The following is an 18,649-nucleotide window of genomic DNA, read 5'->3' as shown; positions in this document are numbered from 1 at the left end:
TACTACTACCAACGGTTCTAAGGAAAAGTAGCAGTACCAAAAACCAACGTTTACATTTACGAAAAGAACTATAGTACTTACGGCCAATTCAAACTGTCCTTCTAATTAAAGTGTATTATAGGTGTTAATCCGTTGGAAAATATAAAAATAAATAAATACACAGGCCACAAATTATGTAACATGTATCGTTAACAACGTAAAGCTTTAAAAACTCACTATATGGTTTTCTCAAAAAAACCTTCACTTGATGTTGTGCAGTTCAGAAGTTATTAATCTCCCTTGGTTTTACATTGTTTAGTTTTCGAAAATCATAGTTATTTTCCATTAATAGTATTATTTGTAAGCAACTTTAAAACATATCAGTGACAGCTAGAAGTGAGAACTAATCCAAACAGCTGATCGTTATTTCATAAAATGTAATACAGTAGTAAACATTGGGAGAAAATTTGACAAAATTCTAACCAAATTGGGTTTTTGATGGTTCGTTACTTTGTTTTCAAAGAAGCGAGGTCATGTTTTTATAGCCAAAGACACTCTCACCAATCCAGTAAATACGAAAAAATTATTAGAACCTTGATCGGAACTCTAGTTTTCTAGGAGTAGGCCGCGTAAAATGACATTTTGGCGTCACATACGGAATGGCAGAATAGACAGACAGACAGAAATTGAGATAAGACTCGTTTCGGCTTTCTTAGGCTATGAAACGTAAAAATAACCAACAACTGCATGATTCTAAGCAATGTACAGACAAAACTGTAATTTTATTTATATAGATTTATATATTTGCCAACGTATTTACACCAATTTTACAGTTTGATTAGGCCTAAATACGATTATCATAAAATTAAAAATTTGATTACACTATCAAATTTTTTAAATAATTATTTTGTTTGCAATTTACTTTGGTTAAAGCGTAGCAAAACCCCTAATTCAATTCTGTATTTCGTGTATGGAAGCGCAGGAAACCGTTATCCACCGGTGTACAAGCAACACCCCAGCCTTGTTGTGGGGGGAGGGGTAGCAAATGTGAGTGTGACCTTGGAATGAGTCACAGCGGCCCTGTCCTTCCTGCTTCATGTCTCTCTTGCGTTTGTTATAATTACTGTAAATGTTTAAACAACGATACCGACTAAACTAGCCAAGCGATTTTAAAAATTTAAAAAGTAAAATTAATTAAAAATTATTGTCTTTAAAATGACTACCTGCAATTTTCATTTTTCATTTTGTAACACAATTATTTTACTATAATTTTTTTTAACCAGCAACTTAATTCAAATTTATCTTCAATGGCGTGAATTGTTATCTTATCCCGTTTACAAATCAGTTTTCAAAATGAAAATCGGATGAAAATTAAACCAATAAACACCAACACAAAATGACTCCATTTTGGTGCTGCGACGTGGTGGCAGAATTTGGAACTAAACCTGGGATGTTTAGCCTTAATGCTATTGATCATCATAGAACAGAACCAACTTGTGTAATTGAAACAGCTGTTAAGATTCATTAATTCCATTTCTCATAAGGTTAAAATGGGAAACTCCATAGCCACTGGGGCGGAGCCGATTGGACGGATCACGATATTGATGGTGTATAAACCTAATCCATGAAATTCTACACGTATGTACCAAGTTTCGTGGCAATCGGTTCAGCGGTGTCTGAGTTTATCACTGCCAAACTAATATATATATATATACAAACATCCTCTTTTATACTTATAGATAACCGCAAATGCAGAGTTGTAGGCATATAATCTTTTATTAATCAAATAGTTTTTTTGGAAGTTTTTTTTGTTTCTTTTGATACTATATTCATATTTGATGTAGCCCCGTTGATAAGATTTTTGTTGATCTCAGAATGTTGATAAGGAGCTAATTTTACCTCCCTCTTGTGACAATATAAGGAGAATATATTTGTGTCCCTGTTAGTCTGTTCTGCCAATAAATTCATAGATTTTCAGTAGTGAAAAATCCAATTTAACGACCCCAATTCAAAAAGTCAATGGTTTTTTGTAAGAACTTCCAGAACCCATTTAACACCATCACTGCTTTTTACTTTTTTTATTCGATGGCTTTCCACGTGTTTTGTTCGTAATGGTTGTCTCTTTACGCACGGTTAATGACTTTTCACCTTTTCTTTTTTCTTTTTGTACTATTTCACACCCTGGGAGTTATGATAAAGTTTTATAACGATGTAATGAGTCAACATTGGCATTAAATATCAAGTCACACACTTCTTCGCCATAACCAAAATCGTAAGGCACAGTTTCTCAAGCATCTTCCCTGTGTACTTGAAAAAATAGTTATAGGGTATAGTTCACTGATAAATTGTAGTTCCACATATCCATAGTACTCGCCATCTCAAGAACATCAAACACTGACCTTGAGTAAGATTCATCCCTAAAGTAAAATGTTTGTATTTTTCCCACTCATTAACAATTTTCTTTTGGCTACAACTTGCAAGCGGAAGTTTCCGTCGTATGGGTATTCTTTCACATTCCATGCTCAAATTTAAACTCAATTACCACTTTTCTTCAGAAAACTAACACTTTATTCGAAAATACAAAATTTGCACCAAAACATAGGCTACAAATAATGTTCAAAGACATTTATAAATAATACATTGTGGTATAAAAAGTTAACAAATACACTTTTCTTTGTTCCAAATCGTATTTTTTTTAACAGGAATTCCTAGATTATAATTATTACATACTGAATATGAGGTTATAAAATAATAACAAATGTCTGGCAAACATTAAACAGCTGACGAATAATTTATAAACTGTGTATTATACCATTAGACATCCCATCTATATGGATCAGCTGTCGCCAATTTTTTACTAAAAAAGAAAGTAGTTGTGTGAGCCAGTCACAGATTGCGCTAGGGTATTGTAATTAATAGTCAAAGATTATACTCTTCAATAAGAATTGTATTGACTCAACCTTTGAAGGGCTGTAGGTCTTAACCCTTAGAAAAACCGTGAATTCTAATGAAGTTCGGCAAATCTATGCATTATCCCCTTTAATTTGACACATAGAACTTGTAGATCGGTCCAGTAATTACTGAGAAAACAGTGTTACAACTGTGTATTAAATATATAGATTGTTCCATTCTTGTTAACAGTTCAACATATCGATGGTATAATGTACACTGACACAATCTTAATAGTCGAAATGATTGAGTCACCTACTAAACAGCTGACGGTTTTCATCAGCAATATTGAGAACAAGTTAAAAGTCATATGGAGAGGTAATTTTTACATACAACTTTTTACTGCTTTCCAACTTAGTTAGCTTGAATAATGGTGCAATATGACGAGAAACATCGTTCATCACGCGGGCAAATAGTGTTTTTAGAGAATTTCCCTATAGGGAAGTAGCTATTACCGTAGATGGTAAGTTCTAGGCCCGTAACAAATTTACTTTTTCATTTTGATGTCCCCAGAGGCCAAAAACACAATTAGTTCAAAATTGTATGCATATATATGGATTAATTAATTAAATATATATATATTTATTTATATGTGTGTGTGTGTGTGTGTGTGTGTGTGTGTGTGTGTGGGTGTGAGTGTGTGTGTGTAGGTGTGTGTGTGTGTGTGTGTGTCCGTGAACACGATAACATGAGTAATCTTTGTCTGATTTTGATGAAATTTGGTTTGAATGTGTAAGTCAATTAAAATTGAATTCGAATCAGCATGATCGGACTATAGGAACGGGGTTTTATTGAGGTCAAAATTTGTTTTTCTCATTTTTGACCCACAAAACACAAAGTTTCCCAATTTCTCTTTAGAGAGCTTAAAAAAACAAATAATTCAATATATCAAAGTGTTATTATTGGTTAAAGAAAAATCTCAAAAATTTGTAAATATAAAATTCCCATGTTATTCTTATAGACAACATTGTAAACTGTTGTAGTTTGCTTGTTTATAGATATATTTTGTTCAAACTTAACATTTTTGTATATTTTATACTAAGCTATAATTATTTTACTTGAAAACACACTTCATTAGTTTCCTTGTGGCAGCAAGCCAAGGTACTAGTTAAACCTAATGTTATTTAAATATATTAATAAAAAATCATTTCAGGCAAATGGAAATTCGCTTAGACAACAGGTTTACTGCGGTGGGGGTATTTGACTTACTTTCAGAACTCGACTTCGGCTCAATCATAAAACTCCAACTCGGGTAACTTTATGCCCTAGTGATGAAATATCATCTACTTAAACGAAGTGCTGGCAATATACACGTTGATAAATGATGAAGCCGAACATATGGAAAACTATCACGTGTTTTACGTTATCGCAAAAATCACCTAAAACATAGCTATATCATAGGGAATTTCTTAAATAGAGTGGCAGGCAGTCAGATTAAAACACAAAATCACTCTACAGACAAAAGTTGAGATATCCTAATAAAAGTTGTTTATGCTTCAGTACATAAAAAAAAAAACTGTACAGACAGTAATTTTTCTAGTACGCTTCTTTACCATGACATCTGCCAATTCAATTTTGTCTTAAAAAATGTATACACATCTCTAAGATTTGTTGCCAACTAACAAGCAATTCAAATGAAAAAAAAACTATTGTTAATCATCCCTGCAAAACTGCTAATAATTCATGTTCAAATTTTCATCAGAATTCCGTTACTGGACTTTTAGTAAAAAAAAAACTAAATTAAAAACCAATATATGTAAGCTAAATCTTTTGCGAATTAGTTGAAATCAAACGGTATGAATTTGGTCTACATTAGGAGTAAGAAGTATATAAAATATAATACATTTTAAAACTTCTTGACTTTTTAATATCTTGCATTTTAACCAGAGATGTTAAGTTTGTTAGAGGGATCAGCTCGAGTACACTGTTTTATTGTTCCTCCTCAAGCCATAAGATCGATGGTGGTAACTTGATGTCTCAGCTTAATTTGTTTGTTCCTCGCCGTAGTTTACGCCTGAGTTAACGTCAGATTTCAGCAAAGTGAATGTCAAAACCTTTTTTATGTGATATTTTGCTAGCTTGTGAAAAAAAAAAATTAGTAAAACATTCGAGAAATGTGTTTTCACGCAGAGTTTAGATGTTAATATGTTAAATTAGTAAGCTTTCATTCTAATCAAAATATCATCACAAAAATGTTTCAATTAATGGAAACCCAAAATACCTGTTATAATGCAGATGATCGTGTGCCTTATGTGTTTAACGGAGGGTAGGTATACCTCCGTGTAGACAAGCAGAACCTTACTGAGGTGTGACGACAGACTGACCATGACAGCAGCCTGAAGAACTGTGGATATCGCAGGGTACGACTCCTAAACACAACAGTTCATATTAACGTTTAAAAATTAGGTTATACTATGTGTATGGAATTACGGTTATCGAGGAACGATTGTTATAGAGAGGACTTAAAATAACATTTTAGGAAAAACTTAATCGAATCAGCTAAGAGTTTCAAGGCAAACAACGTACATGAAATATTATTACTTTTCAGGTCGTATCAAATCGCAAACGAGATGAAAATGAGCTAAAGGAGGACCTTTTCCCCACCGCTATCGCTTTCGCTATTTTGTAGTCATCTCAATTAATTGACGTTGGATTACGCTAGGGGTTTGTATCTAGTGGTGTAACTCTCTGTATTCGTGGGTAATGCTATCATACCTCCCACGTGCCTATCCTAATTGACACGATACATAACAAAGCAAAATATAGTTAAAGAATGGAAATACAATCTACATACATGTGGTGGTGTACTACTGGTGGCGTACAGGAAGGCAATCATGGCGGTAGCGGTGGTCGCACAGCATTGTAGCTTGAGGAATAACAGACATGTAGTATGGCGATACCACCTGAGTGCTAGTAGCGATAGAGCCACAAGTGACTGAGCTAGGCAGCACACACAACCCACTAACACTATCCGTGCCATAGACCGCTTTTGTTTGGACTCACTCTGAAATGCACATAAAATAAAGTAGGATGAATACAGGTTCAGTCGATTCATTTGTAAAATTATTATTTTATGATGTTGCAGTTGTTCATACATTATATTTGTGATAGTCATTTAGTATGAGGCTAAACCATAGTATTCTCTATCGTATAATAATATTTAATTAATCAAATACTTTCCAAAACATAAAGTTTTCATTATAATAAAACTACATTAAATATTTATGTATTTTTATACCGGCTCGCCAAAGATAGCACAGGTTAGAAGGAACCAAAGTATTCTTTTATCTCCCAATAATCGTGATAATTTACTTACTTCAGCCCCGCTCTATGATATCCTAGAAATCCACTCTTTTAAATTACGTCCTTTAAAATCTAAAAATCTAATATAAGCTCCGTTGATGGCATTATGTTAAATCCCTTTTCTACTACATTTTCCATAGACAAATTTTGTAATATATTTCTTACTGAGCTCTTAGAATTAAAACTAGTTTTTTTTTTATAATTATTCTTCACCACATGTTGATAAAGTATGCTGAAAAGTAGTCACTGTACTTTAATGTGGTTTAATGAATGCACTTATGCTGTAAATTATTAATCCAGCATCTAGGTCATGTAGGCTATATAGTACCTGGGGACCGAGCTTTGATCGGGGTAAATCATTAGTTTACTCTGAAAGCAGTCTTAGTATTGCAGATACATTAATCCATTCCCAAACTCCACAAACTCCCCATAACATTTTAGGATTACAGGTATATGAATGTAATTGCCACAGACAGTTCCCACACTCTGCACTGCTAGCCTTACTACTTCCTTCACAATTTCCTACGTAATGAACCTTCCCTTCTCATAGCATTTATATATTACAGATACATTAATCTAACTGCCACAATTGGTTCCCTCACTCCGCGATGCCAGCCTTTACTACTTCCTTCACTTCCTACGTCGTGGGCCTGTTTCCATCCCTTCTCATAGCATTTTAGGATTGAAGATACATTAATCTAACTGCCACAGACGGTTCCCACACTCAGCTATGCTAAAATTTACTAATTCCTACTCCACTTTCTACGTCGTGGACCTGATTTTATCTCTTTCCACAGCATTTTGGTATTCTAGATACATTAATCTAATTGCCAAAAAACATTTCCCACACTGCGCACTGCTAGAATTTACCACTTCTTTCACAATTTCCTATGTCGTGGACATGTTTCCATCCCTTTCTATAGCATTTTAGGATTGCAAATACCTTAATATTATCGTCATAAACAGTTCCCATAATCCGGACTGCTCGCCTTTACTACTTCCTTCACCACTTCCTACGTCGTGGACCTGTTTCCCTCCCTTCCCATTGTATTTTAAGATAGCAGATATCTTAATCCAATTGTCATAAACAGTTCCCACACTCCAGACTGCTCGCCTTTACTACTTCCTTCGCCACTTCCTACGTCGTGGACCTGTTACCCTCCCTTCCCATAGCATTTTAGGATTGTAGAAACCTTAATTTAATCGTCATAAACAGTTCCCAAACTCCGGACTACTCACCTTTACTACTTCCTTCACCACTTCCTACGTCGTGGACCTGTTTCCCTCCCTTCCCATAGCATTTCAGGATTGTATATACCTTAATCTAATCGTCATAAACAGTTCCCACACTCCGGACTGCTCACCTTTACTACTTCCCTCAGCACTTCTTACGTCACGGACCTGTTTGCCTCCCTTCCTATGGCATTTTAGGATTGCAGATATCTTAATCTAATCGTCATAAACAGTTCCCACAATCCGGACTGCTCGCCTTTACTACTTCCTTCACCATTTCCTATGTCGTGGACCTGTTTCCCTCCCTTCCCATTGTATTTTAAGATTGCAGATATCTTAATATAATCGTTATAAACAGTTTCCACACTCCGGACTGCTCGCCTTTACTACTTCCTTCACCACTTCCTACGTCGCGGACCTGTTTCCCTCCCTTCCTACGGCATTTTAGGATTGCAGATACCTTTATATAATCGCCATAAACAGATTCCACACTCCGGACAGATCGCCTTTACTACTTCCTTCACCACTTCCTACGTCGTGGACCTTTTTCCTTCACCACTTTCTACGTCGTGGACCTTTTTCCTTCACCACTTCCTACGTCGCGGACCTGTTTCCTTCCGATTGCAGATACCTTATCTAATCATCATAAACCACAGATCCCACACTCCGCACGGCTAGACTTTACTACAATGTATCAAGTAATCTACAGTAGGCCTATAATCTTTGCTCAATAGTAACAAGTGATGCTTTCCCTTTTGTACTGTATTTGTAATTTGCTAGTATACTGTGGGTAGGGGTCTGACTTAGGGGAGGTACGATTGAGGCATTAGTTCAAAATTCCTCCGTGAACAGCGCTGTAGTAGAGAGCACTTTGGCAATGAAGGTTTAATTTACTAATCGCAAAAATAGTTCTGTTCATAAAATAAAATTATAAATGCCTCAAATTCAATTTTATTATTTTTTTATTATAAAATTAAACCATCATAACCTAACCGAACTAACCAAACTTGCTGATAATGAAATAACATATAACAAAAGTTTAGTAATAGAAAAAATAATTCTGTTTATTAAATAAAACTAGAAATTGCTCAATTAAAATTTTATAATGACTTAATAATAAAATTAAACTGTCATAACCGAACCAAAACAACCAAACTTGCTGATAAAGAAAAACTCTTGGACAAAAAGTTACTGCTACTAACGGGATTCGAACCCGGGACCTTCAGCATATCAGCCCGGCACGCTAACCACTAATCCACCGAGGCCGATGGCTTCAGACCGTATTGTTACGGTAATGGCGTTCCCTCAGCTAATAAGAAGCCCACAGCTGTCATCGTAGCCTCTTCTATACCTCCCCTGAGTAAATACCTGTGGGTAGTTGGCTTATTATGAACACATGCTACAACTTCAAGTCTCTTGTTTACCTTTTATTTGTTATTTAATTCAACCAACATGGTTACTTAGCAACCCATAAGCTAATGTTAAAAAATGTGACTTTTAGTTTCGTTTTTCTACGTAATTAGATTTTTGTTGGCAGTTCTAATAGAACTGCATGAAACTCGTTTTTAGGCCAAAATTAAACTATTTACAAGATTTGAAGAATATCGTCGGAGCCGTTTTCGAGATCTTTCTGCAAGCAAGCAAGCAAGCATACATACAAGCAAACATTGCTCGTATTAGATTATATGACTAGGAAAGAGAATAATACTAGTTGTCTGTGTATCTAGTCAGTTAAATACTGAATGAAATTATTTAATTATAATGTGAAAAATTAATAATGACTTATATGTAAAAATGATAAATTATCACTGACCATATAGACAACCTTGACCATCAAGCCGGCGTACGTGCCAATAGTTGGACAGGTGCAGAGGGTAAGGTTGGGTGTCTGGGTGTACGCCGAACAGACAGTAAGGTTCCATGTTGTGCTGGGCGAGTTGGTGACACCACATCGGAACTGCCAGCCTGGACGATGAGACCTCGGTAACATGACCTCTGGTACGACCCTTAATGCACCTTGCACTACTATAGTCACTAGAGAGGAGGCTACCTCGTACTGCACCTCGCTACCGTTCCTGCCAACACAAACACTGTTAACAAACACACATAGGAGCGTCAGACCAGGCCACTGGAACCATGTCAACATGACCTCTGGTACGACCCTTAATGCACCTTGCACTACTATAGTCACTAGAGAGGAGGCTACCTCGTACTGCACCTCGCTACCGTTCCTGCCAACACAAACCCTGTTAACAAACACACATAGGAGTGTCAGACCAGGCCACTGGAACCATGTCAACATGACCTCTGGTACGACCCTTAATGCACCTTGCACTACTATAGTCACTAGAGAGGAGGCTACCTCGTACTGCACCTCGCTACCGTTGCTGCCAACACAACCACTGTTAACAAACACACATAGGAGCGTCAGACCAGGGCACTGGAACCATGTCAACATGACCTCTGGTACGACCCTTAATTCACCTTGCACTACTACAGTCACTAGAGAGGAGGCTACCTCGTACTGCACCTCGCTACCGTTGCTGCCAACACAAACACTGTTAACAAACACACATAGGAGCGTCAGACCAGGCCACTGGAACCATGTCAACATGACATCTGGTACGACCCTTACTGCACCTTGCACTACTACAGTCACTAGAGAGGAGGCTACCTCGTACTGCACCTCGCTACCGTTCCTGCCAACACAAACACTGTTAACAAACACACATAGGAGCGTTAGACCAGGCCACTGGAACCATGTCAACATGACATCTGGTACGAACCTTACTGCACCTTGCACTACTATAGTCACTAGAGAGGAGGCTACCTCGTACTGCACCTCGCTACCGTTCCTGCCAACACAAACACTGTTAACAAACACACATAGGAGCGTCAGACCAGGCCACTGGAACCATGTCAACATGACATCTGGTACGACCCTTACTGCACCTTGCACTACTACAGTCACTAGAGAGGAGGCTACCTCGTACTGCACCTCACTACCGTTCCTGCCAACACAAACACTGTTAACAAACACACATAGGAGCGTCAGACCAGGCCACTGGAACCATGTCAACATGACATCTGGTACGACCCTTACTGCACCTTGCACTACTACAGTCACTAGAGAGGAGGCTACCTCGTACTGCACCTCACTACCGTTCCTGCCAACACAAACACTGTTAACAAACACACATAGGAGCGTCAGACCAGGCCACTGGAACCATGTCAACATGACATCTGGTACGACCCTTACTGCACCTTGCACTACTACAGTCACTAGAGAGGAGGCTACCTCGTACTGCACCTCACTACCGTTCCTGCCAACACAAACACTGTTAACAAACACATATAGGAGCGTCAGACCAGACCACTGGAACCATGTCAACATGACATCTGGTACGACCCTTAATGCACCTTGCACTACTACAGTCACTAGAGAGGAGGCTACCTCGTACTGCACCTCGCTACCGTTCCTGCCAACACAAACACTGTTAACAAACACACATAGGAGCGTCAGACCAGGCCACTGGAACCATGTCAACATGACCTTTGGTACGACCCTTAATGCACCTTGCACTACTATAGTCACTAGAGAGGAGGCTACCTCGTACTGCACCTCGCTACCGTTCCTGCCAACACAAACACTGTTAACAAACACACATAGGAGCGTCAGACCAGGCCACTGGAACCATGTCAACATGACATCTGGTACGACCCTTACTGCACCTTGCACTACTACAGTCACTAGAGAGGAGGCTACCTCGTACTGCACCTCGCTACCGTTCCTGCCAACACAAACACTGTTAACAAACACACATAGGAGTGTCAGACCAGGCCACTGGAACCATGTCAACATGACCTCTGGTACGACCCTTACTGCACCTTGCACTACTACAGTCACTAGAGAGGAGGCTACCTCGTACTGCACCTCGCTACCGTTGCTGCCAACACAAACACTGTTAACAAACACACATAGGAGCGTCAGACCAGACCACTGGAACCATGTCAACATGACATCTGGTACGACCCTTACTGCACCTTGCACTACTACAGTCACTAGAGAGGAGGCTACCTCGTACTGCACCTCGCTACCGTTGCTGCCAACACAAACACTGTTAACAATTAATCATCGGCCTCCAGACTCATAGCGGTATTAGTCAATTATCCTCTTATGGGTTTTTTTTATAAGGTTTTCCTAAAACATCAGTCACTCTTTTCTCGATGCGTACATCTAAACCTCCAAGATGGTAGCTACTAAACCACTGAAATCGTTTAATATATTTTTTTAAAGTATCCCTATTTACTTTTGTCAAACACAATATTCCATTGTTCTCACTAAGTTATTGTAAGTATTTTTTTCTTCTACATAGTATTATTGTTTTCAGCGTGCTTGTTTCCTCATTGCCATTAAACCTAAGAAAAATACTATTTACTGCAAACATGTATCTTTAATTTCTTATTGAAAAATCAAATTAAACTGCTTGACGCACTATAAGCTATCTGTTTATGTGAATAAAAACCACTGCTCGATATTACGGTCTGTAAACTCAGTTAAAAGCTAAAGATAGTGCGTAAACCTTTTTTTTAAGCTTGAACTTCAGGTTAATATAAAAATACCATTTAAACAAATTTTAAAACGAATTCGATATTTCTGTCATTTTCCTTTAGCAAAAAAGGGAATTAAAAATGGATTATGTTGCTTCCCCAAAAGAAAGTAAATATTTACAACAATAAATAAATTAACAATGTTCCATAATTATTGTGAACTAGCTGTACCCGCGGGCTTTGCCCCGTTTAACTTCATAAGTATTCGCATGGCTCATTCACGTCCTGGTTGAAGTTCGTTCGCTACGCTCACTCACCTTTAGGTTAGAGCTCGTTCGCTGCGCTCACTTGCCTTCAGGTTAGCTCGTTCGCTACGATCACTCACCATTTGGTTGGAAATTAGCTGTTGTCATAAAAAAAAAATAATAATAGTGCTGCACCCTGTTGGTAATCCTTGTAACTTTTATGCTATTGAACAACATAGAACAGAACCAACTTGTTTAATTGAAACAGCTGTTAAGATTCATTAATTCCTTTTAAATATGAAAAATCATAAAATTAACATAGGGAACTACAGAGCCACTGGGGCGGAGCCCGAAAGGGTTTTTGGGATAAGAATATGCTTTAATGTTAATCGGGAATGTGAGCTATCATCATGCCAAATTTCAGCCAAATCCGTCCAGTAGTTTATGCGTGATTGAGCAACACACACACACACACACACACACACACACAAACTCACAAACTTTCAGATTTATAATATTAGTAAGATAAGATAATACTACAGTAGCTTAACTTAACCACACATTTGTTTAGTTACGTACTTCATATAACAAAAACAAATTGTAGTTACAGAAAACACTTACTCTAGAACTTGAGAGTACCGCTGAGGCAAAAACTCTGAGAGTTTGTTGTAGGTGATGACAGAAACGCTCGAGGTACTGTTTTGATTCTTTTTGTTAGCCTCAACGTGTAGAGAAATTTGACTTGCATACCACGCCGGATAGCTGTTGGAAGAATAAGTAACATAGAATTAGTAATATGCTTAGCCATAAAATTTAAATTGTGTCTATCAAGTACGGAACAATGGTTTTTGTGCAAACGAGTGATATAGTTTGCCGGATCATGACGAGCTGCACGGTTCATAAATTCTCTCCTAACTCAAAAGGCACAGTATCTCTTTGGCATGCTCCGCTTTTGAGAGAGGGTCTCTCGGCGCAAGACCCATCCTGGAGTTTTCCCAAAGTGAAGCATGATTTTTGGAGGAAAAACGTGGCGTACTTTTGCCCAAAGTTATATACGGACCTCTCCTCTGACTTCAAACCCTTTGCCTGAGGTTCTTTTAGGGACTGTTCTTTTATATGTTTACTGACCTACTTGGGTAATTATTAGTATGGTCATTTGGATTTTTATGATTTTTGTAGATTGCCTTAAACCTGCTTATTTGAGGTATCTTAAATATATTGTGAATTATGAATGTAAATAACTAAATTTTATTTTGATTTAATACATTGATAATTAAGTGATGGTTTGTGGTGGCTACTGACCTGAGAGAGCTCCTAGGCAGTGTGAGTGTGAGCCCTCGTCTGAGACCACTCCCACCCTCGTATCTGAACATGTCTACTGCTAGAGTGTCGAGGGCGAGATGGAGGTTGGCTGAGCCGCCCAAGGTGCCCCACAGTCGAGCCCACTGGGTCACCACCCTCTGCAGCTCCTCAACCTTCTGGTTAGAATACACGAGTTAATGTCTTTTTTAAGGCTTATGAGTTTTCTTGGTGGACGAATTTGATACAACTAACATTTCATCTGCAATATTCTTAAAATTGTATATATTATTGTAATGAAATATTATTACGATTAGGCCTACCTCAATACAGTCTATAAATAATTACTTACTAACTGTATTCACGTATCCAATTACTGCTGTATGTTGCTACCTGATGGTGTATGATAGAGTTTCTCTGAAGCAGTAGAGAGTTGACCACTCCGTATAAGTGGTCTGTGGCGTTGGTGACGTCATCAAGGGTAGCGGTGGCGTTGAGGTAGTCGACGAGACGTTTCAGCAGGGCAACTACGGGCTCTCCCTCGCCAGGGTAGGTGGTGCCACGGTCCTGCAGCACTTTGAGCAGTGCTAACAGTGTGTCAGTAGCGGTGGTGTTGCCGTAACCCAGCGTCACGCGGTGGAACTTGACATTAGAGTATTTGTCAGTGAATATATCTTATACCTTCGAAGAATTGCATGATTATTAACTGAATTTACTTTTTATAAACAATCACCAAATACCCCTTGCCGCAGAAAGTATGTAGTCTAAGTGAATAGTCTATATAGGAATAATAACAGTTTTTAATATACTGTACAGTATACTTTTTGAAAACATTCTTTGTAATCTTATTGTACGTACTTCTTAGTACCTAATCGTACAAAAATGCTTCAATATACAAAATTGGTTGTTTTCTTGAAGCTCTACACGATGGTTATAATAAAAATTAGGTAATTCCATGTTTTAAGGGTCAAATTTGGAAAGACACGATTTTTGACAAATAAATTTAAAAATCGTATAACACCCCGTTTCTAATTTCGTTATTGTTGGTTCGCAAAATAGATCAAATTTATCCAGCTCTAAGATAATATTTTTACTTTAATAGTCTGAACTGAAAATTTTACATTTTTGCAGCATGTAAAGTACGATTTAAATGTTCCTTATGCTTATTGTTCGTTAATTACTAATTTTGTACCAAAACTCCACTTACGTTATCTGCGATGGACGAAACTTTATCGCCAACACAGTCTGAGAAGTCCGGCGTCTGCCAGGCCGCTTGGTCCTTGTCGACCAGCAGACAGAGACGAGTAGCGATACCTTGGTACTGCGGGGGACACTCCTCCCTCGCAGTGACTCCTGGACCAGCCCAGCGCCACCCATCACTGGCTGCGCACCACGGCACCACCGAGCGGTTCAGAAGCTCCAGCCGCACACTCCGTGACACGGACTTCGCCGCACCGTGGACGTGGCAACTATACACGGCTGACTTCTGTAAAACACATATTATAGTCAAATCCGTATTATTGTGCACATACTACAACGTACAGCGGGAATGTAAATCATTCGTCTTGAGTAGTTTTATAAATATACCACTATAGAAAGTAAAGCTTATTTTTAAAGAATACTATATTTAGGCCTGCACCCTGAAAGCAAACGAATTTTTATGGCCCTAAGCCGAGGAGATGAAAACCACAGTAATTAGTAAAGGATTGAGAAGATTTAGTCCTGTGGACCAAAACCACGACGGTGGGCCAGGTAGATAGTTTTCAGGATGTCAGCTCACTGCGAGAACGTGTTATAGGCTCGTCCTACACACGGATATCAAGGAATCAGTTAAAACTGCATATAGTTCAGAGCAGCTGACTTAAATATTGAATTAAATATATTTATTAACCCAACACCATGACATCACGTCGAGAACATGTATTTTTTATTGTGGTGACAAATGTCCTTAATAATCTCCCAAATATCTGCAAAGTACCTGTACCAAACTAACTAAATTTAACAATATGTAAACTGAAGTACAATGTGAATCATATCTCTATGATCAAAGCTTAATCCGAAGCTTTCAACCAATGAAGTTCATCCTAAGGTGCAGACAACAGTAGTGAATTGGGAACTTAGGATGGCTAAAATCTTCGTAATTACTTTACAGTAGAGTCTGTTTAAGTTTGAATTCAGGTGGAGTGATAATGCATAGAACAGGAATCAATACCTTGATACATTCAACAGCGCTCACTACCACTATTCAGCCACACGCAAGTATTCATAATTTGATGGTAGAATATTCTAGGGATAGAAAAGGAGTTTTTGTGTCTGCTCACTGTATGGTCTCTTTAGGAAATGTGTATTGGTTTTGGTTTTGGAAATGGCCCTAAGATGGTTTGTACCTAGTATGCCGTATTTTACGCATATTAACATAGTTTATTGATGCTTTAACTGGAGAGCTCAAACTAGCGTTTTTCCCTGCTGCAGCAATAGTCCATTGTGCATGGACTCAAAATTATGATCTTTACGCGGAATCCAAAATCTTAGTTTTCATGGGGTTGGCTTTATCTTCTAAGCTATAAAGTATTCTTTGAGTAATGCAAGGTGGTTTATTAGTGTCCCTTTATCAGCTTATTTGATTGACTTGTATCTGTATACAAAAGCAATGTGCACGAATACGTTTATTAAAACGGTTACGAGGTATTTCGTTCAACAGTAAAGCGAACAATATTAAAAGATACAGTACTAAATGCATGAAACGTAATATATTTTAAATATATATAAATCAGTAATGCAATAAAAAAACGGTTCTGTAATCTTATCCAATGCTAGGTGTGAGGTCTCAGGTCCGCCAATTGAGTGGAGTGAACAAATTAGTTAACAAATAATCTTTTATTCTAAATAAAATTTGAATTTGAAAATATACTAGTTTAAAAAACATTTAATGATAAATAAAATAGCAAAAATTGCTAATATAGGATTATACATTTATTAAAACAAAATATCCATAAAACATACCACACTCTGCCCTGCCAGACTTTACTATACTTTCTTCACCACAACCTACATCGTGGACCTGTTTCCCTCCCTTTTCATAGCATTTAAGTATTGCAGATACATTAATCTAACTGTCACAAACGGTTCCCACACTCCGCACTGCTCGCCTTTACTAATTCCTTCAGCACTTCCTACTTCGTGGACCTGTTTCCATCCCTTCCCATAGCATTTTAGGATTGCCGCAGATCAAATCTGTAAAATAGTGTACCTCTTAAATACAGTGGTGGCGGGCGTTTCCAAATGCCGTGTAATACTTTCTCTGTATTCTGAGTGGGTTTTCCTTTTAGATGTATATTAGTTTACCAACAACCTAACAAGCATGCTATGATTCTTTGTTTACATCCCCGTTGTTATCTCATAACCATCATGGCAACTCATAAGGCTAATGCTAAAAACAATATGTTGGCTTCAAATTGTACATAAATTATCAAATTGAAATTTGTTTGTTTAATAACATGAACACTGTTTGTCAAAATAACCCCGGAAAGTTTGGATTAAATATGTTCAGCCGTTAATGAGTTAATTGATTTCGTAGTTTGCATAAGGCCCGGTCTCAAAGAGAGTGTTAGATAAATAATAAACAAATCAGAATTCAATTTTCATTTAACGAGAAAGTTATTTCACATACAACTGATAACTTAATTATTTCATAAAAGCTTTGGATTTTGTAATTGAATTGCTCATCGCTATTGTACTGTTTCAACTGGACGCAATTGGACAAACTAAGATTTATTTGACAGAAAGTGGAAAAACAAGTTTAACAAATAGGTAAAATTGTTAAAAAATTATGTTTTTATATACGATGATTTATGTTTTTGATAGTGTATACATGATTAAAAGCCAGACTCCTTCTAAAATGATTATAATGAACTTTTAGTTTTAGTAAGTGCAAGTTTTGGATGATATAAATCCGAATGTTAATCGACGGGTATAATGTGGTTTTACAATCCTACCTGAACATTATATATCCTGAGAATGCTGCCTCCAGGGTACAAATCCTCCCAGAACTCCAGGTCAGGCGTCATTTTGAACAGTGCGTTGTTCTTGGTCCAACTGTAGCCGAAGCGGTCCTCATGCTGCAGCTCGTTGGGAGAGGTACACTTCACTGTCAGCTGATCCCCCTGTAACACTCGGCTAATGTATCACATTATAATACTGGGTTTCCAAATGATTTCCATTAAATAATGTGCAATTTCGTAAAAATAAATCCAAAATCGGCCAATGAAAAAAATTTGAGCTTATTTTAATTCAGCTATTTAAATGTTGACTTCGAGCCTAAGACAACACCAAGCCACGCCCTAACATGAGCTTAATAACACGTTTACACATTGATTGACACAAGCACAACAATTTATTGAAGACCAAGGTATAACATATCGTTAAAACTGGTTGAAGCAATTTTTAAATATCAAGTCTTATTGTCAGTTTTATAATCTTTTCCTTATCATCAGTTTGGCTATTAATACTGATTTGAGAGACAAATTTCACGTATCTGAACATGATATGCATTACACTTAATATGTTTAATTAAATGTTCGCTTGTACATTAAGATAAAAAATATTTAGGCACAGAAAGACAACCATAAAGCTTATTAAATATTAAATATTTAAGTATTTGTATTTTTTCTACATAAGTTAAATACCCCCGCCGCAGCAAACCTGCCGACTAAGCGAATTTCCATTTGTCTGAATTGATTTTCAGTTAAATATATTTTGATAACATTAGGTTTAACGAGTACCTAGGTTTGCTGCTACAAGGAAACTAATAAAGTGTGTTTTTGAGTAAAATATTGATAGCTTAGTACAAAATAAATAAATTTGCCAAGTTTGATCAAAATATATCCATAAACAAACAAACCACAACATTTGACAATATTCTCTATAAGAACAACATGGGAATTTTAAATTTAAAATTTTTTTAAATTTTCTCCGTTACTAATAATCACACAAAAATACTTTTATATACTAAATTATTTGTTTTTTTAAGCTCTTTAAATTGGTCTAAAGAGAAATCGGGAAATTTTGTGTTTTGAGGGTCAAAATTGAGA

General features: G+C 37.2%; 1 protein-coding gene across 1 annotated transcript in view; it reads right to left on the bottom strand.

Annotated features, from left to right (window-relative positions):
* LOC128996328 (uncharacterized) overlaps nucleotides 1-18,649 on the bottom strand; it is a 186,799-nt gene that overhangs the window by 61,002 nt on the left and 107,148 nt on the right. Inside the window, exons 13-20 of the mRNA XM_054421586.1 lie at nucleotides 17,555-17,722; nucleotides 14,767-15,045; nucleotides 13,953-14,201; nucleotides 13,563-13,738; nucleotides 12,882-13,022; nucleotides 9,278-11,255; nucleotides 5,723-5,932; nucleotides 5,150-5,297 (exon numbers count right to left, since the gene is read on the bottom strand). Coding sequence (XP_054277561.1) covers nucleotides 5,150-5,297; nucleotides 5,723-5,932; nucleotides 9,278-11,255; nucleotides 12,882-13,022; nucleotides 13,563-13,738; nucleotides 13,953-14,201; nucleotides 14,767-15,045; nucleotides 17,555-17,722 — 3,349 coding nt within the window. The remainder of the gene's footprint in view (nucleotides 1-5,149; nucleotides 5,298-5,722; nucleotides 5,933-9,277; nucleotides 11,256-12,881; nucleotides 13,023-13,562; nucleotides 13,739-13,952; nucleotides 14,202-14,766; nucleotides 15,046-17,554; nucleotides 17,723-18,649) is intronic.

Source organism: Macrosteles quadrilineatus, unplaced genomic scaffold (assembly GCF_028750875.1).
Source record: "Macrosteles quadrilineatus isolate MER2022 unplaced genomic scaffold, UCM_ALF_1.0 Scaffold_1__1_contigs__length_201487025, whole genome shotgun sequence".
NCBI lineage: Eukaryota > Metazoa > Arthropoda > Insecta > Hemiptera > Cicadellidae > Macrosteles > Macrosteles quadrilineatus.
The sequence above is the reverse complement of the archived record's forward strand: the minus strand, read 5'-3'. Positions and strand labels throughout refer to the sequence as shown.